Source organism: Nannobrachium achirus, assembly GCF_963921795.1.
Source record: "Nannobrachium achirus genome assembly, chromosome: 22".
Taxonomy (NCBI): domain Eukaryota; kingdom Metazoa; phylum Chordata; class Actinopteri; order Myctophiformes; family Myctophidae; genus Nannobrachium; species Nannobrachium achirus.
Window position 1 is genome coordinate 25,720,657 of NC_137829.1, and position 25,447 is coordinate 25,746,103.

The following is a 25,447-nucleotide window of genomic DNA, read 5'->3' on the forward strand; positions in this document are numbered from 1 at the left end:
ATGACATGTTTTTATAGCTGTACACATTTTATTTCCTTTCAGAATCGACATACTTGGCTCAAAGTTTTTAGACATGTACTCAAATGTAATTGAACTTGATACTACTCCTATATATCTTTTCAGACGTCAGAGGGCGAGAGAGAGACAGCAGAAACTGCTTGCTGAATTTGCCTCCAGGCAGAAGAGTTTCATGGAAACGGCTATGGATGTCGGTAAGAGGCTGTCAACATTTTCTCAATGCCTTCCCTCCATTTGTAACGTGTGGCTCAAGCAAGGCGTTCCACACACTACAGAAGTGATTCTTTCAAGCTTTTGGCCTTGTGATAACCCATGGTTATGATGACATGCAGTTTGTTCTCACTTGCAGCCATATGAGTGCTTGTAGAACACTTTGTTGACACAAAAAAAATATGTTTTAAGCTGAAATAAAACCATCTCTCTTGCCTTTTTCAACTGAGGCAAGGTGACAGTGGCTCCCATTCCCACTGCAATGTCTGGGGGCCTGTTAGGAGAAATTGAGAATGACACTCTTGGGGGGTGGTTGGGAGCACACAGGATCAAACTAATAGTTGGCTGGACTCCCAGGGCCCACCCTGACAAGGCATGTTTAGAGAATGAATAATGATGGCTGTGATCAGATGGAGTTCTCGGGCATCGGATGCATTCAGAGTTCAGACCCACATCTGCAGTGCCTCCTGCTGTGCAACAAGATCTATCGCTCTCCCTCCAGCTCACTGCCAGTGGCTCTGTATCACCTTCACTGCTGGGTGGACTTTAAACTGGGACAGGAACATGCAGATTTAGGTCAAGTGACATGAACGGTGGTTCATTTTAATTATCTCTGTGATTTCTGCGTTGCAGATCTTGTATCCTTACTGTATCCTTTAGGCCAGGGGGAATGGAACACAATCGAAATGTTTTTAAATAAATCCCAGTGTTCTCTCCTTTCGTCTGTGATACCGACTGAATTCTTAATGGACTAAGAGGAGTTTATATATTTTATCAGTATGAAAAACTGCCATGGCTATTCATTTTTATCTTGCTGAATGTGTTAAAGGTGTTGGGGTAACTTGGGGAATGTAAATATTGGATTTGAACAAGGTGGTATGGTGGGACAGCCCAGACCATTTGTTCAAACTAATCTTTCCAGCACAACAGCGCCATGTAGCCTCTACATTCAAGGACAACCATGCAAAGGCTTTTTCCTCTGTCTGATTAATGCTCATTGCTAATTTATAAGAATTGATGCCTGTTACTTTTATAGGAGTTGCTCTGTCAGACAACAGCTGTTTTGACTTTTTTTGTCATTTGTGACTTACGGTACTTTGGGAGTGTTAAGTCATATATTGTTCTTCTGAATAACATGTTCATTCACACTCTAAATTAATTACTTAAAGGACTACTTCACCACCTTTCATCTTCATATAATTGGTCCTCACTAATGTTCATGATAAAATAGCATAATATTTTTCTACTTGGTCTGTGTCTCAGATGTGGGCTGTGAGCAGGTCAAACCCATCGTCTTGTGACCTCATCAATGGAGAATCCAAGCTAATAGAAGATGCAGGCTTTCTATTCCTGAAAAGTAATAATAAAAATCTAACAGTCAAATGATGATGTCACAAGAGTATGGATTTCTGATCTTCCCACAGCTCTCCTAAGAGACTTGGACTGGGTAGATTATGTTTCTTTTTTTTTCTTTTTTTGCTATTTTATTATGAACATTAGGACCTGAGTACCTATTATATGAAGATAGGTTGAAAAGTGGCAAAGTCGTCCTTTAAGTGATATTGCTGAGAATGAAGAAAAGATATACAAGCCATGTTCTTCTATGGAGAATATCTATGTAATGCATTATGGGTTTATTCACAGACCTAGATTCTATATATATGAAACTTGGGGTAGCTGCATACAGCAGCAGTACCTCTGTCCTTGTATATTACCTTGCTGTGTGGCTGTGCTCACGTGTACACATGCGCATGCTTGAACACACAAGGGGTGGCTCTATGTGTGCTAGGATGTCCTGAGGCTAACACTCTCATGTTGACATCTAATGCAAACAGTTTCCATTTCCCCAGGAACACAACAACCTCTCCTGAGATCACATTCCTCAAAAAAAGCAATAAATCAATTTCCAACAGGAGTTGACATTTCCCCACAATATTTACTGATCGAATTGAACACAGTCCTTAACATTTAAAACTAATTTCACATCCGTAATTAATCTTTAGTGTTATGCCATTTGTGGCCAGTATTGATATAAAGCATTTTGCACAGTCCACTGCTCCTATGCTTTCATTCATCAAAGCACGTCAAGTGCGTTTTTCTTTCTTTATTGAATTCAAGAAACTTGAAATTGCATGAAAGCATCCTTGTCAGAAGAAATTTGGTGGAATTCTTTAATTGGATTTTGTGTGAACCAGAAAGGAAAAATGTTGCCACTGATATTTGCCCTAAAAAGGACTGTGGTTTGTGGTGCCTGGTGTCCATAATGGTGGTTTTAGCTTGTTGTTTAAGCCTGCCTAAAGGAAATCTTTCACAGCACATTACCTCCCATTGTTTTAGTTTTTCCACACACTGCTGGCTTTGCTCATCCCCACTGATTGTTTTTTTTCCTCCCCTATCTCCTAGTCTGATCATGGCGTAGAAAATCAAATCGGCACATCTCTCATTTATATTGGCTCTTATATTTTTGTATTTGTGACAATGATCCCCTCCCGTGACTGTGCTGAGTTATTGTGATTGTTTTTTGTGGCAGAATCCCCAGACACTGAAGCAGCCATGGACCTGGAAGGGTCTGAGGTGATGGAGTCTGAAGTCCTTTATGACTGTGTGATCTGTGGCCAGAGTGGACCCTCCACTGAAGACAGGCCCATTGGACTAGTGGTTCTACTCCAGGCATCTTCAGGTACTGCGTCCCCACCGTCCAACTCCATTCCTGCACCTAATGAATGGCCTATACAGTACAGCTGTTGTTACACTACACTGTTGATTTGTAGTTCAATTTACATCCTGCAAATGAAATTGCACCATGGTGATGGTGTATTTCACAGACATTAGAATTCACTCTGTCTACCCTATCACAAGCCTTGCCTTTTTAAACCAAAACCGTTATTCATGGAAGCTTAGATCCCCCATATTGGAAACTTCATTTTAATAGGGTGGGTTAGCTGTTGTTTTAATTGGCTCATTTATCATCCATGTTGATCCCTGCTTGCTTGTATGTGAGCCTGTCGCTGTTAACCGGTAATTTCTGTGCCGTCTTTGTGGACAGAGGAGGATCATTCACTGTCATGAAAATAAACGACATGTTTGACTAGTAATTAGTCACGTTCATAATGCGGTTTTCCGGACGCTCTGCCCTGAAGGTCAAAGGAGCATTTTGCATGGTCTGACTTTTTTCACATTACAACCATCATGTGTACCCTGCATGTGAATTATTTTGATAGGTTTATTACTGCACACCATTGCACGGTCCTCATTAGTGACCAGAAACCATAGTTTAAAAACGTCTCTTTGTTTTCACTGCCACTGATTACTAAGATTATGTGCTGGAAATTAGCTGTCATTGCTGTGTGTGATTTATCAGTCATTATTTTGCATCAGGCTGTGAAAAGGGGAAACCTCTATATTTGACCGCTGGCAGTTATTAACACAGCATATGTTCTCTTGCCGCATTCTCCGTCCTTGATCGTCATCCTTGATTGTTTTATGTAAATATTAGTCAACCATAAATGTAAATTCTGAACATTTCACTACAATAGACAAAAAGTCTGTTTCAGTGCTGTGGTTCGCTGCAAGTTTTTATGTTTTGAATGTCTTTCAGTGCTGGGCTACCGATGCAGAAGCCAAGAGGCTAAGAAGCTACCAACTAGCGACGAGGAACACGTCTATCCGGCAGACACATGTGGAGCAGCTCATGACGTCAGGCTTATGATCATGCAGAATCTCTTCAAGGATGTAGGTGGTGGAGTTGTACTAAACTTCTAAAGCTAGTGTGGAAGCCTCCATCTTCCATCAATTTAGAGAATAAATACCAATTACCCATGAACCATTTCTTCCTGAGTGAGGTTCAGGCGATTCAGCACCTTTTGTGGGCAGACTGTCTCATCCTTATCTCTGCACGCTGTGCTCGTCTACCTTTTACCAGCCAGAAAAGGAAGCGGGATGGCTTCATGACAGAGCTCAGCGCTAGCTTCACCTCCTTCTCTTTTTCAGGCCAAAAGAGATTCGAGATACGTTGCTGTTTGGTCTGGACATTTGGCTACATCTCTGACCAAACTGTCCTCTTTCCTAGCAGTTGTATAACTAAAACACAACACAAAACTTGCATGGACATAACATTGTAATTGTAAACTAGTGTAGAGTTGACTAGATAATTGTAAAGATATTTAAATTGTTTAATCAGTCCAAATGTTGCTTTGCCAAACATAATATTGAGGGAAATGAGCGTACTCTTTCTGATAATACAGTGGTGTTTTCTTTATTTTTCAGAGCTCTTGTTTGCAGTCTGTGTCCATAGGCTGGGATGGAGGCGTCTACGTTCAGACCTGTGGGCATACCCTTCACGTAGATTGCCACAAGTCCTACATGGAATCTTTGAGGGTGGGTAGATACAATGTTGCGTTCCAATTAACACAATTGCCCATATTCACAGCAAGGAAGCCGGGTGGGGAGGGTGAACTCTGTTGCTGCATTAGAGACTCTTACGGATTGGTCAGGGCACCTTGTGCCCTCCCAACCTTGAAGTATCTGAGGAGACGCATGGTTGTCTCTACTCTCCCTGAGACCAATTGTAGGAGTCGGCAGTGACAAGGGACTAGAATACACAGGGATTTGGTATAACAACCCTGTGAAACACCGTGCAAGTCGGGAATGTTGCGAGTCAGGAATACAGGGCCGTGCAAGTCTGGAATGATGCGAGTCGGGAATACAAGCCCCATCTGTAAAATACTCCTGTTATTTGATGTACTCGTTTTACCCATTGCCAGCCCCATGCCCATCTCATTTTGCTTCACGCCCGTTGCTTTTGTTCCTTCAGCCATGACCACAACTCTGGTACTTTCTGTTCCATTGCACACGCTGAGACCTACATTGGTGATGGTGACAGGACACAAACATTAAGTGAAGCCAATCAGTTCAGCCGACGGGTCAAGTTGGTCAATCAGAGACTTATATTGGCTAAGCGACACAAATGTGTCCCAAGGCTTCACTTCACTGATCCGTGAAGCTGACGGATCGGCCAATCAGGGAAGCCAATATATATTTTTGTCTTGTGGTTGAGTTGAAACGTGCTCTGTCTCTCCAGAATGACCAGGTTCTTCAGGGCTTTTCCGTTGACAAGGGTGAATTCACCTGCCCACTGTGTCGGCAGTTCGCTAACAGCGTGCTTCCTTGTCGCCCTGGGCGCGGCACGGAGGCTGGTTCCTGGCACATGCCTACCAACAAGAAGACGTGTGTGCTGGTGAAGGAAGTGGAGGACCTTCAGTTGCAGCTGGGTCTTTTCCCAGTAAGTATAGTTTTAAACACTTGAACCCCAGTATAGCCACTCTACAAGCTCACAATGTGACGCAATTATTGTTTATTAGGATCCCCATTATCTTTTGCCATGACAAAAGCTTCCTGGGGTCCGACACAGAAACATTTAAACAAAAACATGAATTACATAAACTTAACAATGACTATAATCTAAATAAAAATAAGAAATAAAGATTCAATAAAAGTAGTACTATTAAAACTAAACAAAAATCATTACATATGAAACGTTGTGCCTCTGGGTATTAGTACAGGCCTGTTTGCATAAGGTGTTTTCTTAACATTTTCTTTTTCTTAAAGGTGAATTTTGTATTTGTGTTATGTAATTAGGTGGTGAGAATGCCCATCACTAAAACAATAAATTATATCTGTTTTTGAGGACATTGGCAAGTTGGCATAGAAAAGTGAAAAGTAGAAAAGTGAACCCCTGTCATGGGCAAAGGAGATGCTAAGACTATGAATGAAATGCATATTTTTCACCCCTAGACGGAGTCCAACTTGAGTAAGGAGATGGAATTGATCATTAAAGACATCAAGAACACCACCCAGAAGAAGTACATGGACTATGGGAAGAACCCTGGCTCTCCTGACAATGATTTCCTCTTCATATACTCTGTGGCAAGGTGAGAGAGTGCAACCCTCTTCCATAGCAAAGAAGAAGTCGCCAGCACACAAGGAAATCCTTTTCACATGATTTATTTACCTCTGGACAGAGAACAACGTACACGTTTCGACCTGGCCGGTCTTCCTCAAAGTTGTCAATAATAATAATTCACGTAGACATAACCTCTTAGTCCTAGAGATAAGTAACAATTCAAGGTAGAGATGGGGGGGGGGGGGGGGGGGGCACAAACCGGCGCAAAGACCTTGAAGACTGCCACTTGACTCCTTCGATTAATCAAACTTTATTTATATAGCACATTTAAAAACGACCGTAGTTGACCAAAGGGCTGCACAAATTAAAAGAACAAACGGATACGAGCAAGCAAAACAGAGCGATTGGTACAAAGTGAGAGGGATAAATGTGAAGGCAAAGCATAGGCAAGTATTCATTGAGCATGTACCTGTGTGTGCATGGGAAGTACACACAGACTTTAATAGTTACCGGTACTCAAATACAGACAAATTTAAGTTCTACTCAACTGACGGTAAAGGCGAAAAGGTGAGTGTTAGGAGAGTCTTAAAGAATCCTTGATTCATCCACCTTCAACCCACACAGGGTACCAGCAACATGGGGAAGACGGCACGCAAACAACACAAGCCTTGAACTGATTTTACTGCTATAATGTTCGGCTGGCTCTTAAAAGAGCTGTTTTGGGTGTTTTTGGTACTCCACGTGGGTAAAATGCATGGAACCAAATGGACCCAACCGTGAAGCTCCATTTGTACCCTCTCGGAGTTAAATTAACACCTCTAAATTGCCACTGGAGGTGTCCGGACCTCAGAGGCAGCAGGCAGTGCGAGGTAATATGGACGATTCACATCTAGGTGTTTATATTGGATGTGACTTTTCTATCGCAATGCTATCCAATCAAAATCTAACACTGCTCTCTTTCTTTCTTTCTTTTTTAACCGATTCTGTAGCTATACACTTCACTCACTGCACTTGCCAGCAAATGCCAGCAGCAAGGTTGCAGGTGACCAGCAGTGCACAGACCTGTGTGACAGGCCCTGCAAAATGTGCAAATCACTCTTGTTAATACTTCATTTACATGTATTTGCTTGTTAAAAGCAACGTTTTATTAAGACATTACAGTAATTAAGTTAAAACCTCATTTATAGCTGCCCTTGCCAGCAAATCTGCGTTTTCACGCACCGTTGAAAAAAAGATGCATCGTAACGATCTGTCCGCGGGTGGTCTCAAAAGACGCATGCAGGTCTCCTACTGTCAGTTGAAAAAAATGGTCCGACCACAATAATCCGTTGCAGAGTTATAGGCAGTTGAAAGTGGCTTGTTTTTGCCAAAAATCTGCACAAAGCGGAGAGATCTAGATCTACGTCATGTCAAATCCAAGGTGGTGAATCGGTGATATGTCAAGTTGGTGATTTCAGTCATTACGCTTGAGGTCGCTCTTCGCCTATGTATGAATGGTGCTAGGTGGTAGCTAGGTTATTCCCAGATGGCGTTTTTTTAAAACAAGTTTTTATTTTTACGGACCCTAACTAAAGAACAGATGATTGCGGATACAATTATTATTTTCCGGGTGAACGAAAAGACTTATCGTCCGACCCTCTTCTGTTTCTTTTGTTTACATCCTGGTCACATGGTGCGTTCCGTGGGTCAGCAAAATAAGGTAAAAACACTGGAAAAACCCTGGAAGAGGCAGATGAATTAATTCAATGTGTTAAGAAAATACTATGCCTAACCCTTGACTCGTATGTGGGAGATCTCCGAGTCAAAGTCCTGAGCAGAGATTTGAGCAACGATATGGTCACAATGGGTTATCTCTGGGTGAATGTCTGTGACTGCTGACCTCTATGCCTGCTCTGCTCAGACAGGGGGGTCCTTACAACATCATGTGTGCCTGCGTGTGTGCACGAGCCCACACGCACAAACAAACACAGACGTCTGTGGCCAGTGGACTAAACGCTTGTCTGCTCTAATCTCTTTTTTCTTTTTTTTTATGCCTAGCTTGAATAACAATTACGGTTCAGAAATGGAGCAGTGTATTCCCCTCCTCCTCCGAGTTCGGTACATTTGTTAAAGTTATTTTTCTTCTCTTTGTGTAGGTGCCCCTGAAAAGGAATTGGAATTCGATTTTGGCAGATGTTGCACAGTCATTGTACCTGCATCAAATATATAGATTACTTGGTTGGCATTTTCTGAAAGTTGCTCAGCGAGCTGTTGAAGGGCTGTCTTGATTGGCTTAATTCATACCTCTCTAATTATTCAGCTGTTTTGGGACCAGAGGTGTTGTTAGAAAAATGTTCTTTCTAAGTGGCATTAGCAGCTTGTCAATTTAGTCTGCAGTAAAATGGTATTGACTCAAGTTCTAGCATTTTCACATGAGCCCTTTATTAGTTCTGACTGTGTATAGATTCATTGCACACCCTGTCACTTATTTATTGGGCTCCTTTTAGAATGAGTGCTTATTCACTGCTTGCTTGCTGCTTAGTCACTCTCCTGAGAAAGTGCTTATTCCTAGATTTGGCAATATGCTTATTCCTAGATTTGGCAATATCTTACACAGAGTAATTGTATAAGGTTGGTTAGATTGAGTGGAGCCCTTATTTGTATTTTGTTCTATTTGTATTTTTAATCAGCTGGTCATGGGTCAAAGAAATGGCTGGCTTGCACCCTGGTTTTAACACCCATTTCTAAACCTCTGCCCTTGCTAGACCTCACCCCTCCCGACCTTTGCACCCCCAAATGCGGTAGTCCTCTCACCCTCCACCCTGTAAAGATGGATCCCCTGAGTCTATCTGGGGTGCCTGTTGGCTCTCTGAAGTTCAATGAACAGTGCAAATTGCCTGAGGAGTGGAAAATTCCTCAGTCACAGGGGTGCTCTTATCAGCAGAAGCCAGATGGAGCTTCACCGTGGCAACATTATCTATGTGAAATTGCTTTTTCTCCCAGGAAACCCAAGGATTTGCCCCCACCTTTCCTGGAACCATACAAAGAAATGGCCAGTGGCAGGATAAAAACACAGTGTTCAGTCTAATTTTAGCAATACCTATCAGTTTTGACTATCAATGTATTCTGTTGAAGTCTTTTAAGTACTTTTTTCCCCCTAACTGTTTTGGAGAAGGGAAATGAAATCTGTAGTGAAACGTTTGGATATGCATGGAAAATGCACAGTGGGGATTGTGTATGGGAGCCGTGCATGGAACAGCTTTTATGCTAATGATTCAGCTTGTACAAGGGCAGAGTCTCTGAAAGTAGCCATTTCTTTGACATAGAATTGCTGCAGCCAAACGGACACATTTAACGGTGCTTGGCTTGGCTACATCTAGGGATGGGAAAATAATCTTCATTATCGTTTATCGTGATTAAAAAACACTCAATCGTATTGCAGAGATTTAAACTTATCGTGAAATTATCCTCCGTCATGCACTGGGATCAATTCACCCTTTATTTGCCGTGCTGCATATCTGGTACCACTTAAACCCTCTATAATTGGTAAAACGGACCTGGAAACAATCTACTTGATACATTCTTTTTGAGCCGTGCAACGCTCCTACACTTGAGTGTCCCTATGTTACTAACTATCAATGTAGCTTCAGCTGCAATACCGCTGGGTGACCAGTGGCAGGACTGCGTGACCAAGTGGCAGCTCACACACTGATCTGTATGCACAGTAAAAACAGCTGCAGCTACCGAGTGGTGCTGTTGAGCAGCCTTGAAATGTACACACCCGATCTGGACGACCTTTGCCGCGTGTCACTCCCCATCTCTCCCCCCATTTCCTGTCAGTCTACTGTCCTATCAATGAAGGCATAAAAGCCCAAAAACAAATCTTTAAAAGAAAAAAAATTCGGCTCATGCGACCTTCACAACACTCGACATGGCGACTCGACGCTCACTACCGCTCGCTTGGCGGTGTCTCACTTGGCTCAAGGTTGCCTGAGACGGCGTGCCTCGGCGAGATGTGGCATTTGGTCTGTATTAGAATAACACAACGCCCTACCCCTGTAAAAAGAAAGAAACCACGCCCAGTAGGGTCGAGGCTTCCCAGGCTGCCCGCCCCCATATTCCTGTCACAGATTTACCGGATGATTTCACCCAACACCACGTCATGGCAACCACACTTGCAATTTCAAATTGCATTTTTATAGTTAATTGATTTGTTTTCTACCAGGAATTGTTGCATTTTGAGATCTGAGGAGGTCATTGTTTAAGCTCTTGCCTCAGTGAATGTGTCCTGCTAACTGTCTGTTAAAGAAGCTGCCTGTCTCTCCTCAGGTCCAACCTGGAGTTGGAGCTGTTGCACAGAGGAGGAAACCTATGTTCGGGAGGTGCCAGCGCAGCAGCAAAGCGCTCCTGTCTCAGTGAGTAGTTATTACCATGCTGCCCTGTGTTTCATGCTTCTCTGACAACTTCTCTCCTAAATCCTATCAATTGGATGTACAGGCCTACTATCTCACACTATACATCGTACTCTATGTAGGTCTGCATGACAGGTTGATTGTTTATGTCCTCATCTTTGGCGAAATTCCTTCTAGTGTTGATTTTAAAATATCAATGGCACACATCATCAAATAAGTATTAACATCCATTTAGTCTCGTTGCTTGTACTGTATGTTACCTCAAATGAAACTATGGGCACAAAAGTTAATTATTGAACTATCCCTTTTATACATTTGGATTGATATTTGGTTTATGATCTAATGCAGGGGGACATACAAAAATAGCATTACATTTCTGTATCTGTTTATAATTGTAAGTAGCCAGCAATCACTACAATGGTCAAAGCAGTAGCACCTGGACAATGGAATAGAAAAGAAAAGCCTTTTCCCACAGAATAATATTTATTTTAAATGAAAGAGGAAGTGAAATGTGCATAAAGAAGCCAAGCAATTGTCTTTTTGGAGCTGTGTGCAGCTCCCTATACGTGGCTGTGTGGGTCTGTGTGTGTGTGTGTGTCTGTCTGTGTGTCTGTGTGTATGTAGCCTGACTTCGGCGCGTAACTAGTGCCGCACCATTTACGCCACTCGCGCAATATATACATCAAAATGTGCGGCTCGGCCGGGAATGGTGTTCTATTACCTTTCGTTCCGATCCGCCTTACCATGCCGACGTAATTGGCAAAAAACGACGCTTAATTGTCCCCATTGACTTATAATGGGACAATGCAAGAAATCACTTTCAAGTATTTTTCTCTCGTAAACCATAGGAGCTACAGTTTCAAACCTCGGAGAGGAGATTCATAATGATTTTAAGAATGAATCGAAAAATAATTACATCACTCGGCCTCATGGTGGCGCTATAACGGCCCACTTTACGTTTTGCCCCGTAACTCTTGAACCGTAGATCGGAAAATTAAAATTCTTTTTTCCCTGGATTCCTTGGGTCAAGACGCATCTCCCCATATAGGCCACGCCCATTTGCGCCAGGATAGATTTTCCGCCATCTTGAATTTTCTCCAAAACACACTTTTTGCTCCTTTTCCTACATATTTTCTTCAAATGTCACAAAAATCGGTACACATGATCTACACACACACACACACACACACACACACATACATACACACACACACACAGCTCCACTTCACACGGGTGTGATTTTTGGAGCTGTGTGCAGCTCCCTATACGTGGCTGTGTGGGTCTGTGTGTGTGTCTGTCTGTGTGTCTGTGTGTATGTAGCCTGACTTCGGCGCGTAACTAGTGCCGCACCATTTACGCCACTCGCGCAATATATACATCAAAATGTGCGGCTCGGCCGGGAATGGTGTTCTATTACCTTTCGTTCCGATCCGCCTTACCATGCCGACGTAATCGGCAAAAAACGACGCTTAATTGTCCCCATTGACTTATAATGGGACAATGCAAGAAATCACTTTCAAGTATTTTTCTCTCGTAAACCATAGGAGCTACAGTTTCAAACCTCGGAGAGGAGCTTCATAATGATTTTAAGAATGAATCGAAAAATAATTACATCACTCGGCCTCATGGTGGCGCTATAACGGCCCACTTTACATTTGCCCCGTAACTCTTGAACCGTAGATCGGAAAATTAAAATTCTTTTTTCCCTGGATTCCTTGGGTCAAGACGCATTTCCCCATATAGGCCACGCCCATTTGCGCCAGGATAGATTTTCCGCCATCTTGAATTTTCTCCAAAACACACTTTTTGCTCCTTTTCCTACATATTTTCTTCAAATGTCACAAAAGTCGGTACACATGATCTACACACACACACACACACACACACACACACACATACACACACACACACAGCTCCACTTCACACGGGTGTGATTTTTGGAGCTGTGTGCAGCTCCCTATACGTGGCTGTGTGGGTCTGTGTGTGTGTCTGTGTGTGTGTCTGTCTGTGTGTCTGTGTGTATGTAGCCTGACTTCGGCGCGTAACTAGTGCCGCACCATTTACGCCACTCGCGCAATATATACATCAAAATGTGCGGCTCGGCCGGGAATGGTGTTCTATTACCTTTCGTTCCGATCCGCCTTACCATGCCGACGTAATCGGCAAAAAACAACGCTTAATTGTCCCCATTGACTTATAATGGGACAATGCAAGAAATCACTTTCAAGTATTTTTCTCTCGTAAACCATAGGAGCTACAGTTTCAAACCTCGGAGAGGAGCTTCATAATGATTTTAAGAATGAATCGAAAAATAATTACATCACTCGGCCTCATGGTGGCGCTATAACGGCCCACTTTACGTTTTGCCCCGTAACTCTTGAACCGTAGATCGGAAAATTTAAATTCTTTTTTCCCTGGATTCCTTGGGTCAAGACGCATCTCCCCATATAGGCCACGCGCATTTGCGCCAGGATAGATTTTCCGCCATCTTGAATTTACTCCAAAACACACTTTTTGCTCCTTTTCCTACATATTTTCTTCAAATGTCACAAAAATCGGTACACATGATCTACACACACACACACACACACACACACACACACACACACACACACACACACAGCTCCACTTCACACGGGTGTGATTTTTCTTTTAGATTGGACATGGTTTGGCACCATAACCCTAAACCAGGGATGCCTGATCTGTTGTGCTGTCTGTTGTTTATCTTCCCTTGTGAGATTAACACTCTTTACTGCTACAGTATGTTACATCTGATTCAGTGCCCATCGGCCTCTGTGTAATGAAGTGTCTTGAGTTGAGATTGAAGCCACTTGCCCATGTAACGGTTGAGCCATTTGTAAAAGGTGTCGATTAGTGGTGGCAGGTGAGTAGAGATGCTGTCCCAGGTGAGCTGTTGGTAATGTTGGCAGTCGGGGTAAATGAAGCAGACAAATGGGTCAAGTGCTGTTTTAGTTGATTGTGTGGTAACTTGCTAGGGCGCTCGTCTGTATGTGTGTGTGGGGGGCCAGAGTGTGATCTCACTGTCTTGAGATGCCGCTTTACCAGAAGACATAGCCAAGTAGCCATTTGCCTTTCTGTCTGTCAAAGTTTCAGGTTGTTGTTCTGTCCTATAGGCACTTACTGTTGGAAAGATTTACAAAATGTATGTGACCGTATTGCTCTGACACTATAGGCATCAAATGCAACTTTTTGGATACTGAGCAATATCTTCTGGTTCAGTCAATTACTCTAAATGTATGGGTAATGTGTAGAATCTGGCTTTGTGGTAAAATGAGCAGATCCCATTTTCTCTTTTGTTTAATTAGTCTGTTTAGTGGTGATAAATTAAAAGTATTGGCTGGTGCTGTGAAATGGCCTGTCATCCTTGAGTGCCTAAAAAGAGATTTCACACTGGAGGTATGCCATTTTCTGAGCTACATTAACTGTGTAGCCATGCTGCTGGCCAAATTTACTCAGTTGCAGTACATTACTGTTAGCTCCACACAGAAGATGGGGTATGGAAGGGATAAACGGCAGACATGTACTAACTACCAGAGCCCCCCCAAGGGGGGATCCAAAGCCTATGTCCCAGAGGCACTCCTGTCCTTATGGCTGATGAGGATGTCATGGTCCACAGAGGAGAGCTGTCTGGCAACCCCTTGAATTAGCCTAAATCCATGTTTCTTCTACAGCGAGTGCTAAATTAGTCTAGGTGCTGCTGTGTTGCTGCAGCCAGCCATAAAGCCAACTTATTTATATTCAATAACACAACGTTTTATAAGTCAGGCTTAACCGCTTTAAACCTGGCATCCCAATTTTGGTAATAGTGTTGTTGTCGTTATTGGTTTTATGCCAAATATATAGAACTTAAGAGACAGGAAAAACGGAGAGACAGTATGTGGATGACCTTCAACAAATGGTCCGTCCAACCAGGAATCAAACCGGGGAATTGATGTCAGACATTGGAGCCTATGTGGTAGCGCCCTAACCACTGGGCTATCCGGTTGCCCCAGGGATGATGTGTTTTTGTAGTTACCTGAGTACACAGTACACCCACGTCACACACTCAGAGGTACATTGCAAAAAGAAATCTATATCATTGAAATATTTCACTTCATGTGTAATAAATCTTTCAAGCCTTTTTTATTTCATTTTTGATCTTGATAATTATGGCATACAGCTCATGAAATCAAAAATCTCACACAAAGTTATATAAAGATTCCCTATTTATAACATGGAAATGTTAACCTTCTGAAAAGTATGTTTACTACTTATACACTAAATTCTTGGTCGGGGCTCCTTTTATACAACTACATCAAGTTGATTGGCACTGTTCAGCCAGGTGTTCTGGAAGTCCAGGTTGCTTTGATAGCAGCCTTCAGCTTGTATGCATTGATTGTGGCTGATTGCACCTTCCTCTTGACAATATACCTCATGGATTCTCTATATAGGGTTCAGGTCAGGAGATTTGGCTGCCCAATCAAACATGATGTGGTGCCATTCTGTGTTTCCAACTCATCTCCCTCATGTAGGACATCAGCCCTGTCCAAGGCATGCACTGGAGCAGAACTACTCATGTATCTCCATGCTGTGTCAGTCTTCGCCTGTGGAGGGCAGTGTTGGTTTAGATATTGATGGTCCACGCTCACATGTCAATAATATTGCAGAGCTGGTTGTATTGAATGTTCTGCTGCATTACAGCGTCATCATAACCCCCTGAAGACCAAACCAAAATATGCTTAGTGACGTTACTCATTAATAGTTTTAACCGTTGCCATAATCATGACATACTTGTGTCTGTGTGTATGCGTGTGTGTGCGCGCGTGGACATTTAAGAGGTAATGGAAAATGGAATGCAATTGGTGCCGTGTTGCTAAATGAAAGTGATTGATTGGTACATAATATTCAAGGGCCTTTCACATTAATTGTGAATAGATTCCTGTTTTGCATGTTTGAAAGCATGACTGAGGGCTGCTAGCTTGGATTTAGGTCGTAATGAGGAAAAAGTAGGTTAATTTGTTTCTGGACTAATGAGATAAGAGAAGGGCACTTCTCCATTTGGGGATATGCTGAACATTGTGTGTCCTTTGAAAAAAGATAAGACCTTTTTGTCTCTCTTTTGCTGTTGTGTTTTCTCTCTAAACATATGAAGCCACTGCAAATCCATAATGGCAGATCTATAAGCTCTCAACGTGCCCCATCTGCAAATTGTTGTGAACTTGTATATCAGCCATAATCTGTTGCGCACAACACTATAGTACCACAAATTATACATTTGGTTTTAGATGGTGACATAACTGACATTGTGTTTGTCCCTTCATTCTTAAACATATTTAGGTGACTTACTGTATACCGTTAAGTATTTATTTAACGTTAGAGGCTGTGAAGTGTTCTATCAAAAGCAAACATTTACACCAGAGGGTTGTTCTTCATGTTCCATTAGTTCCACACTGAACAGGTGTGACCTGATCTTAGAGCTGCTTGGGGCTATCGAGCACTACGTATCCATCTGGCCTGGCCTGCTTTTTAACCCGGCCAGACTGCTCAGTGAATTCAGTTCAACTCAGCCACTTTGGCTCGAGCCACACTGATTGTTGGATCAGGTGAACGGAGGGAGTTGTGTTTCTGCTTTAATATTGCTGTATTTTTGCTTTTGTCTTTCAGATCAGCTGTTTCATGTGCTGGCTATGCACATGCGTCTGTACAGCATCGATTCAGCCTACAACCCTTGGACCAGGCTGACAACCATCACACAAAGGACAGAGGAGACGGAGTGAGTGACTTTCCAGCTCAAGTGCCCCCTCCCCTTTAGGAAATCTATTTATAAAGCCCTCCTCGTGCCTCACAATCTCACCATTAGACACTGCCCCCCCTCTCTCTCACTCACACACACACACACACACACACACACACACACACACACACACACACCCCTCGTTCTTACACACAAGCACGTAATCACAGTGCCACTTTCTCTCTCGCTCTCTCTCCCCCTCCCTCCCTTCCCCAGCCTTTCTCCCCTTCTCTCTCTAAACACTACCATTTCCTCCTTGTGCGAACAGCTTTGCCGTCACACAAAGAGCAGCTAAAAACAGAAAAGGGGGGACAGTGCACGGTTGCCATAGTCACCAATAATTGCTGCATCTGGCAAATTACCGGGCGCTCTGCAGAGAGCGAAACGACCCCGTCACAATCGGTGCACTGACAACAACTGCACCGCTTCAGCACTGTTGCAGCACAGCATCGCTACCCTCGGCTGTCCACCCTACCATCACATTAAACCTAAACATATTTAATGAAGAGCATAGTTTTAAGCATGCACACAGACTTTCTGTCTTAAAGCAGCTTAAAATGACAAGGTCAAAACTGAATCCTTGCTTGTTTGATAGTGGCTGTCAGCCTTGACACTATGGATCAGGTTCTAATATATATATGATGAGATTTAACATCCTTTCTTCTTGCCTGATAGCAATGTACAACTTTTACACCTGTTCCTATTCAAGTGCTCACTGCCATGCATGAGCTATTCTCAGTGGAGCGATTTGGTGTTTAAAAATACCTTCTTAGGGCTTCAGGTGGCAGTGTGCCGTCATTGACGCCCCCCAGGCGATCAACCTGCGCAGTTTAAATGGGACACAGAAATATGTTTTAGCATAGTAGATGACCGAACGGTCTACACTTTGTGTGTGTGTGTGTGTGTGTGTGTGTGTGTGTGTGTGTGTGTGTGTGTGTGTGTGTGTGTGTGTGTGTGTGTGTGTGTGTGTGTGTGTGTGTGTGTGTTTAAGTGGTGTGTTTTGACTTTGTAATATTGAATATATCTTTCAGAAGTACTTGTATTTGTTCTGATTTCTACCGTGCACCAGCTTCTGTCGTATACTGTGTGCTGGCTGGAGTCAGCCACACACACACACACACACACACACACACACGCGATAGTGAAATTAACTGGTGAGTGCCTTGGAAATGGAAGGTATTATTCTGTAAGTGCAGTTCCTTTCATTTATAATCCCCAGAGGTCCTCTCAGAGTAGAGTGGAGACTGTAACCTTTTGCTGCCTTGTCAATAGAAAAGAAGACATTTAAATGGAGATGGCATTCAGCAACGGTATATATGTTAAAGGGTTGGTTCAGAGGGCTTGGCAAAGGCCATGTCGTCGTTGTTTAAGCAATGCATTTATCGTGTTGTATGTGAAGACTTTTGCTCTCTATTCTCTAATGAATTAAACTGTCAATATTTACTGTATTTATATTGGGGCTATTACTTGTGCGCCTGCTTTTAATCATTTGCATGAACATAGCATCAGTGGAATAATTCATTTTCTTAACATTAAAAGAATATATATATATATATATATATATATATATATCAATCAATCACTGTGTTATCTTTTCAGATCCTTTGATGAAGATGCAGTTGAGCAGAAACCAGAGGTGCCCATGTTGTTTCGAGATGTCCCGTCCCTACTGATCATCTTTGTCTTGACCATGCCAGAGCCGCTTCGAAAAGGTAGCTTTCCAGTTTCTCTTCCCACCTGAGAGTGTTTCTCAGTGGCTGCTCTGCAGTGACAGTCCCATTATCTGGCCTAATCCTGACTGAATGTCCGGAAGGAGGCATTTTCAAGTCCCTTATCTGTGCTCCTGATTGTTGCCTTTTATTTGGCCACGTTGATCATGCTGACATGGCCTTGGTGATGGGAGGGCAAGGCCTCCTTCACTACCCTTCATCTCCAGCTGGGCACTTGTCGCTGAGATTTCCTCCAGCTCTGCCCTTTGCTGCTAAAGAGGAGCCAACCCTCCCAACCCCCTTTACAGCCCAACGGCAGCTATCAAGTTTAATGGGTGCAGTCTGCAGTGTCACAGCAAGCAGATCATTTGTTTGATGACTGACGGCAGGGACACATTAGCCACAACATTATTATTTTTTGTTGGAGAAGGACGATTCATTAAAACATAGTTATCGCAAGGCCAGTCTGAATTAGATTTAGTACTTTTGTGTACCATTTTTCAACATACACCCTATCCTTCCTATACACAACTGGTTCTCCCCAGGGGTTGTTGAGTATTTACTGATCTGTATCTATGAGAGTATTTTGGGTGTAGATTGGGGTCCCAGAGATAGAAATTGTATCAAATGGGGGTCTGTGGCCTAAATTATTTCAAACTGGGAGTGCTTGAAAGTAAAAAGGTTGAGAATCACTACTATAGAGGTGATACCTCCCTTACTCTTCAGCCTCAGAGGAAAACGGTAGTCAGTCCCTTATTAGCTTTGGGGTGGGCTTTGTATCTTTTTCAATTCCAAATTGATTAAGCCAAAGCAAGCATCATTACTGCACTCATTGTGAGATAGAGAATTGATTTTCTTTTTTTCACACCAGGATGAGAGATACGTGTGAATGAACTCCATTACTGAAGCGCAGGGCACAGCAACTGAGGTCACAAAACCTAGATGCGTTTTTTTTTTTTTTTTTATATATATATATATATTGAGAAGGGGGTGCTGGTGGGTGTACCTCTCCCCTAAACAGCCTGGATGCCCTTCATTGCTGCAAGGAGAGGTTGTGTGTGTTATTATTACTGTGCTGACACTGATCACAATGACCGCCACAGTGGAGCTGTCAGACGCAATGCTCCTGTGTGGAAGGGCAAATAATGACACTCTTTGTTGCTCCTTTCAAATCTAAACTAAGACCTTGTTCAGATTGCGTTTTCCCACCTGAAGCCTTCTGCTAATTACCCGCCTGCTGTTAGATGAAGCTTTCAAAGCAACGGACCAGAACATGTGTAGCTCTGTAGAAGGAATCCAATAGATTATTCTCATTTCAGTGAATGGCGTTCAGCCTCTTTGATTGGCCTCTTATTGCACTGACTCAAATGGGTCATTTACATTTCTAAAAGTATTACTTTAACCCAAAAGGCTACTTGAATGATAATGTTTTATATTTTCCTTGTTGTGTTCTACTTCTCCTTTACGTTTCCACCTGCTGTGTCTTATAACCATTATCCTTCCCTTTATCTGCGTAGAACACTTCAACTGTGTGGTGAAGATGCTGTATAACCTGCAGTACGCTCAGGGCCTGGCAGCTCTCTCGGCCAAGTTCAGCCCAGAAGAGAGGCAGGCCTGGAGCACATCTGGAACCCTCAAGAAGGTAAAAGTGTTGTTTTTTTTTTTTTTTGAAAACCCTATGCTTCCATTTGCAAACCAATTAACAAATATCTGCTCAAATAATGGTGTTTATCCCAGCTCATAAATGCCACGTTAAAACACTGCGTAAGGACTACATTCACCCTGTATTCCATTCTTAATTACGTTCAGAGCCTCTTCATGGGTGACATGCTGTTCTTGAAGGGTCTTTACTTGCACAAATGCAACTATTACCTGAGCTGAACCTATTGAGCTATTGTTCCCTGTACTGAATTCACAACCATGGTAAATCACAGCGTATGACTTGGTATTGAGATGAATTAAGTTCCTGCTTCCTGCCAGGTTCATTTGTGGTTTCCACAGGATGCAATATCGATCTTCATTATCTGGAAAAGTGTGATTGTTGAAGAGTGTAGCATTAATTGGCCATCCGTCTTCAGTCTATTAAATCTGTATTAGTGAGAGGCTGGCTTGAATGTCAATAGACAAATAGCTGAAACCTCCCCCTAGGGTTTTTTCCCCCATCTACAATAGAGGCATGGGTGAATATGTCTTTTACAATGTCATGAACAATGGTGCACTCACTCACAAGCTGCCACTTAGACACATCTCAAATCCTCAGAGGTAACAGCATGCATATTTGGATGAATGCCATTGTATTTAAATTGGAAGTTGATAAAAAAAAAGATGCAAAGTCTGAACAAAGATCAGAGCCCAGAGGAAGGAAATCCATAGACATTAAATTCCCCCTCTATAAATCTATGACAGAGGACGGCAGGCGAGATAAGGCAGCCGCTGTTTTATATTCTACCACCTTCAATTTGATAAATGCTGGCAGCTTTTCCTCCATATAAAATATTAGTCAAACCAGTTGAATTTTTATCAGAACACACATTCAGTAATGTCTCTGCTGCTTATCAGCAGGTCAGATATTTTATAGTAAGAAAAGAACTATTGCATCCTCTGCTTATTCCGCAGAAGTTATTATATTCCTCTGTGCAGCACATTTTAAGGATTAGAAAAACACAGTGGCAGGCCACTTAAATTTCTGTATTCTGCCATTTACATTACTATTCGTAACTTTTACATTTTCCAAACTTTCTGATGTTTGTCCCAGAACGCTGCCAACGCTGAGAGGTCTTTCGAAGCCCTGCTTGGCCATGTCATCACAGAGCTCTCCAAGGACAGGAGTGTCTACAAGGTGAACGCCGAAGAAACGGCCATGGTGAGACACAAAAATGACAACCGTTTCACATCAACGGCATCGCCTGAAGAGCAGATCACAGCTCTTTCTCACCTGCTGCATCCTCCTACTTTTTTGTGATGAGTTATTTTTCCTTATTTTCTCCTGTGTGATAAATTGCCCATTACCTTGAGAGACAATGGTGTGATATCTCTGTGAAGGAGATATACATCACCCCATTATCAGCCAGCTGTTGAGTAGTTACTGGTTATTGATGAAGCGTAAACGCTGTGCTCCTCTCCCCAGCTGAGCTCCAGTGTGTGGTCCCCACAGTCCATAGAGTACAGCCTCCAGCAGTTCTGCCTGCCATACCTCCGCATCGCCTGCCTCCTGCAGCACCACCTCTATGGAGACAACCTGACTGGCTGTCTGGTACGTCTTCATGTGTTGTCATAACCTCTTAACCACTTAAGCCCTATTGTCAAAAATGTAAAACCTTGAGTGTTTTTATTTGGCTACTACATTTTGAAACATGTTTTAAAGGACCTTAATGAATCAAATAAAAAATTCAAAAACTGTAAGAAATATCCTCTGTAAAGTTGCGTTGTAGGTGGACAGGCATTACAATCGTAACATGCCCATATGGGGATGTCGTTCTTTTTTCACCTATAATGACATAATAGGGGAAAGATGGGTTGTAGGGAGGCCATGTTTAAAGTGATTAAGTTGAATTAGATACTATAGACAAATGATGTCACAGATGGTTGCTCTGAAATCCATATTTTAGCTACATCGTTTCTATGTAAATCCTGATATCCACATAAGTCCCTAGCTTTTAGTCACTCTAAAACGTTTCATATCACTCAACAAAATAGTATCTCATCTTGGAGAGTGTGATAAATTACCAAGCAAAAATGGATTGTTGAACCATAATCAAAGAAGTGAGATAAGACGGGTCAGAGGGAACTCAACAGAGCATTTGTCGGGTGCATGTTTGTCATCTCAGGAGGAAGAGGAGTTCTCATCCCTGGCTGTGTGTCTGGGGGTCCTGGCCCCGGCTCCCCTGCAGCCATCCAACCCCATGCACAGTGCCTCATGTCTGGAGTGGGCAGTCGACGCCTTTGACTTGCTGACTCATTGGTGTGCCGAGGTCACGGGGCTTAAGGAGTCACAGGTCGAGCAATCACTGGTGAGTAGGTCAATCTAAAAACGGGGTGGCAGTAGAAGTAGTAGTTGAAATAATCCAAACCAGATCTATGCTACACCTTGAAAGTCGTTCTGTGGTGGGGGAACAGGTGGGAGAAGTGTGTTTGCCTCCGAGGCCAAAATGGTTCCTGAATTGGAATTTGGAACCACATTTTTATAGTGTTTAACAACCGGATTTAGACCTTGTAGGTTGGATTCAAAGGGCAAGGGACAGCTCAGGGTAGAAATCAGTGGAATTGTCGAGTTGGAATTAATGACCAGTCTCGTGCATGGAAGGCCAATTGTTCGATTTGGGCATATTGGCTGCCCAGTAATGGAACAAAAGGTGCAAGTGTGCAGCATTATTTATAATAAACAGGTCGCGATTTTATGTCCATGTATTTGCAGTGTACAGTGTTTACTTATTTATATCCATAATACATTTTTCCCATAAAAACATGCACTATTGACACGTTTCACACATATTTAATTTCTTTGCTAAATAGTATAGTATAGTAAATAGTATAGTATTACTATATCGATTTTAAATAGGGATGCACCGATATATCGGGTACATCGGTATCGGCCGATGTTTACCGTTATCGGTCAATATCGGTATCGTCAAATAAAGCTGACATTAACCGATGGCAGTAGTCGATATTTATCTGTTGTTGATAAGCATACATTTTGCACTGGCTATGTTGTGTGTTGGTTATCTGCAGCCTATCGAGAGTAGATTCAGAATAGTTATTTCTTACAAAGTTTATTTATTTGTTTCCCTGTCCCAAAAGGGGAAATATTAACACCAAAAGCAACATAAACAAATATCGGTATGAGTATCGGCTATCGGCTAAATTGTTATTTTAAACATCGGTATCGGCCAAGAATTTCCTTATCGGTGCATCCCTAATTTTAAATCATCGAATCGTATCGCCATGCATGAACCAATATCGTCGATGTATCGTCAACCATGTATCGTGATGCATATTGTATCGTTGTTAAAATGTATCGTTACACCCCTAATCATGACGCATCTTAGCCTTGTAAATAACGAATATTCAACTACTTTTAGTTCAAATTCTAACACACTCACACACAGGCGGATGGACAGGGGCGAAGACAGTCTCTCAATTAAGTGAAATGAGTCCCTTGTGCTTCAGTCGCCTCAGTTGCCCTCAGTCGCCTCACTTGCCCTCAATGGCACGTTGATAGCTTGCAGGGCCTCATGGCAGTTTAGAACAGGTGGTGTGTCCATCATTTTGACAACTTCCGAGTGTCTTGCATGGAAATGTATTGTGTCCTCATGCTTCTGAACAGGGGACATTATTTACTACCCTAGCGCTAAAGGACGGGATAAAGAGCATTTAGAAGTCATAGAAGTTGGATGATTTATTCAGCAGATGGTGAAACTATGCCCCCCCTCCCTTCTCTTTCTCCCTGCACAGAAAATAATGCAACAGAAAGATCTTTTCAAATGCATGTGTGTGTTCGCTTCCCCAGACGTTTTTGGTTCCAGATCCTCTGTGGTCAGCACCCCGTCTCCTTCAGCTACCTGACAACTACAACATCATCTTCCAGTACTATCACAGGAAGTCCTGCACTGCCTGCAAAAAGGTGCCAAAGGACCCTGCTCTCTGTCTTGTTTGTGGCGCCTTTGTTTGCCTCAAAGGTCTGTGCTGCAAGCAGCAGGGCATCTGTGAATGTGTTTTGGTGAGTTTCCCCGTCTTCATAATGTCACCATCCTACTGTGTTATGTAGACATGGATATATAAATTCCCACAGGACCGGGGTGGAGCTAGGTCCTGACAAGATCGGGGGCTTAACCCAGAGCAAAAAAAAACTCTTTTACCGCTTTGAACGAGCGCGCTCGTCCATTTTTTCAAGTTGCGCACGGCCATGATCGAGCGGTCGTTTGTTAATTCTTTTCCCTGTCTGAGCAGATGAGGGGTGGTCGCGGGTCTCTGCAGCAGTGGCAGCTCAAGTAATGCTAGTCTTAAATCTTGACCACACACAAACAATAATGGTGGCAGGATCACTTTTCTGGTCGTTTTCTATGGCTCGATCTAGTTTCTCCATTCTATGCTCTAAACAACTGGTGCAAGCGAGGGACAAACTTCAGCCTCGTTCATTGCAATGCCCAGCCATCTTTCTTTTATTATTTACTCGTGACTCGTTAAGCCTGTCTTTTACAAAAGATTGTGGTTGGAAATAATGGATGGATATTTTTCTATAAAATCTCAAAGGTAAGCTAATTCTAAGCTACTTTGATGATAGTTTAACTTAAGACATTCTTAAATCCTTAATGTGGGAGTAAGAGAGTTAATGCTGTGTGTCGCACACCGAACAAGCCCACAATGCGTCGTAGACTCGCAGGATTATAGATCGGCTATGTTTGGCACGCATCATATGACGCAGAACATGCAACTAAGCGATTCACTTTCATTACAAAACATGCTGCAGATTCACAAACCTGAAACAATAATGTAATCTGTCCGCGGTTCTGTGGCTGATGGTTGTCTCTTCTTGCAGAATTTGCGTATGTCCATTCCATACTCATGAATGTTATTGTGTATTCTGCGTAACACCATGGTGGAATGAATCACTTCTATTTTTGTTGCTTAGAGAGGGTTTGGCTGCCCCCTTTTGTTAAGAGTAGTACTGCACGTGCACGTTGCATAGAAATGAAACCTTACTTGGTGCTCCTGCTACAATAACCTTGAATTTGTATTACGCTTGGTTCACCTCCTATTGTTCCTGTGATATTTTGTATATAACCAGTAAGACGCCTAAAGGGCGACGTCGTGCCATCTGTCTAGATTAAATCAACTAACTTATGTTAGCTAGTTCTGACTGAACAATTAAATATTACACAATTACTTCTAAGACCGAATTTTATTTGACAAGAAGTAATGTTCAGGATTGATCATGGATAAGCACAACCTTTGTACTTTTCCCAGAAGTTTTAGTTGTGGCAACGATGATGTTTCTCTCATATTTCACCCCCTCCAGCACTCCCAGCACTGTGGTGCAGCAACAGGCATCTTCCTACTGATAAATGCCTCAGTCATCATCATCATCCGTGGCCATCGCTTCTGCCTGTGGGGTTCAGTTTACCTAGATGCCCATGGCGAGGAGGATCGTGATCTACGGTACATGAATTACCTAACTTGAGCACAATGTTGTATGTTATCCACAAAACAGTTACTCACTACTAGTCTCTCAAGAACAGACTAACTCCAGTTGAAAAGGACCTTTTCTTTGACGATGGCTAGCCATATTGCTTACTGGCATAAAGTGCGTCGCATTGCGAAATGTTGTGAGCTTGTAGATTGGATATTTTTGTAGTATGTTTGCCTATTTCTTTGCCAAATACTTAACTATTTTGATGTGCCCATAATAGAGACACTAGTTCATGTG

At 42.6% G+C, this 25,447-nt stretch overlaps 1 protein-coding gene across 1 annotated transcript in view; it reads left to right on the forward strand.

The window, feature by feature from the left end:
* The window catches only part of ubr3 (ubiquitin protein ligase E3 component n-recognin 3), a 49,624-nt gene that overhangs the window by 22,083 nt on the left and 2,094 nt on the right, over window positions 1-25,447 (forward strand). The window contains exons 24-38 of the mRNA XM_080752541.1: window positions 124-212; window positions 2,759-2,908; window positions 3,827-3,960; window positions 4,495-4,605; window positions 5,309-5,509; window positions 6,022-6,158; window positions 10,439-10,524; window positions 16,186-16,294; window positions 17,915-18,027; window positions 19,542-19,666; window positions 20,780-20,887; window positions 21,152-21,277; window positions 21,852-22,034; window positions 23,531-23,740; window positions 25,040-25,179. Of these exons, the coding sequence (XP_080608667.1) occupies window positions 124-212; window positions 2,759-2,908; window positions 3,827-3,960; window positions 4,495-4,605; window positions 5,309-5,509; window positions 6,022-6,158; window positions 10,439-10,524; window positions 16,186-16,294; window positions 17,915-18,027; window positions 19,542-19,666; window positions 20,780-20,887; window positions 21,152-21,277; window positions 21,852-22,034; window positions 23,531-23,740; window positions 25,040-25,179 (2,022 nt within the window). The remainder of the gene's footprint in view (window positions 1-123; window positions 213-2,758; window positions 2,909-3,826; window positions 3,961-4,494; window positions 4,606-5,308; window positions 5,510-6,021; window positions 6,159-10,438; window positions 10,525-16,185; window positions 16,295-17,914; window positions 18,028-19,541; window positions 19,667-20,779; window positions 20,888-21,151; window positions 21,278-21,851; window positions 22,035-23,530; window positions 23,741-25,039; window positions 25,180-25,447) is intronic.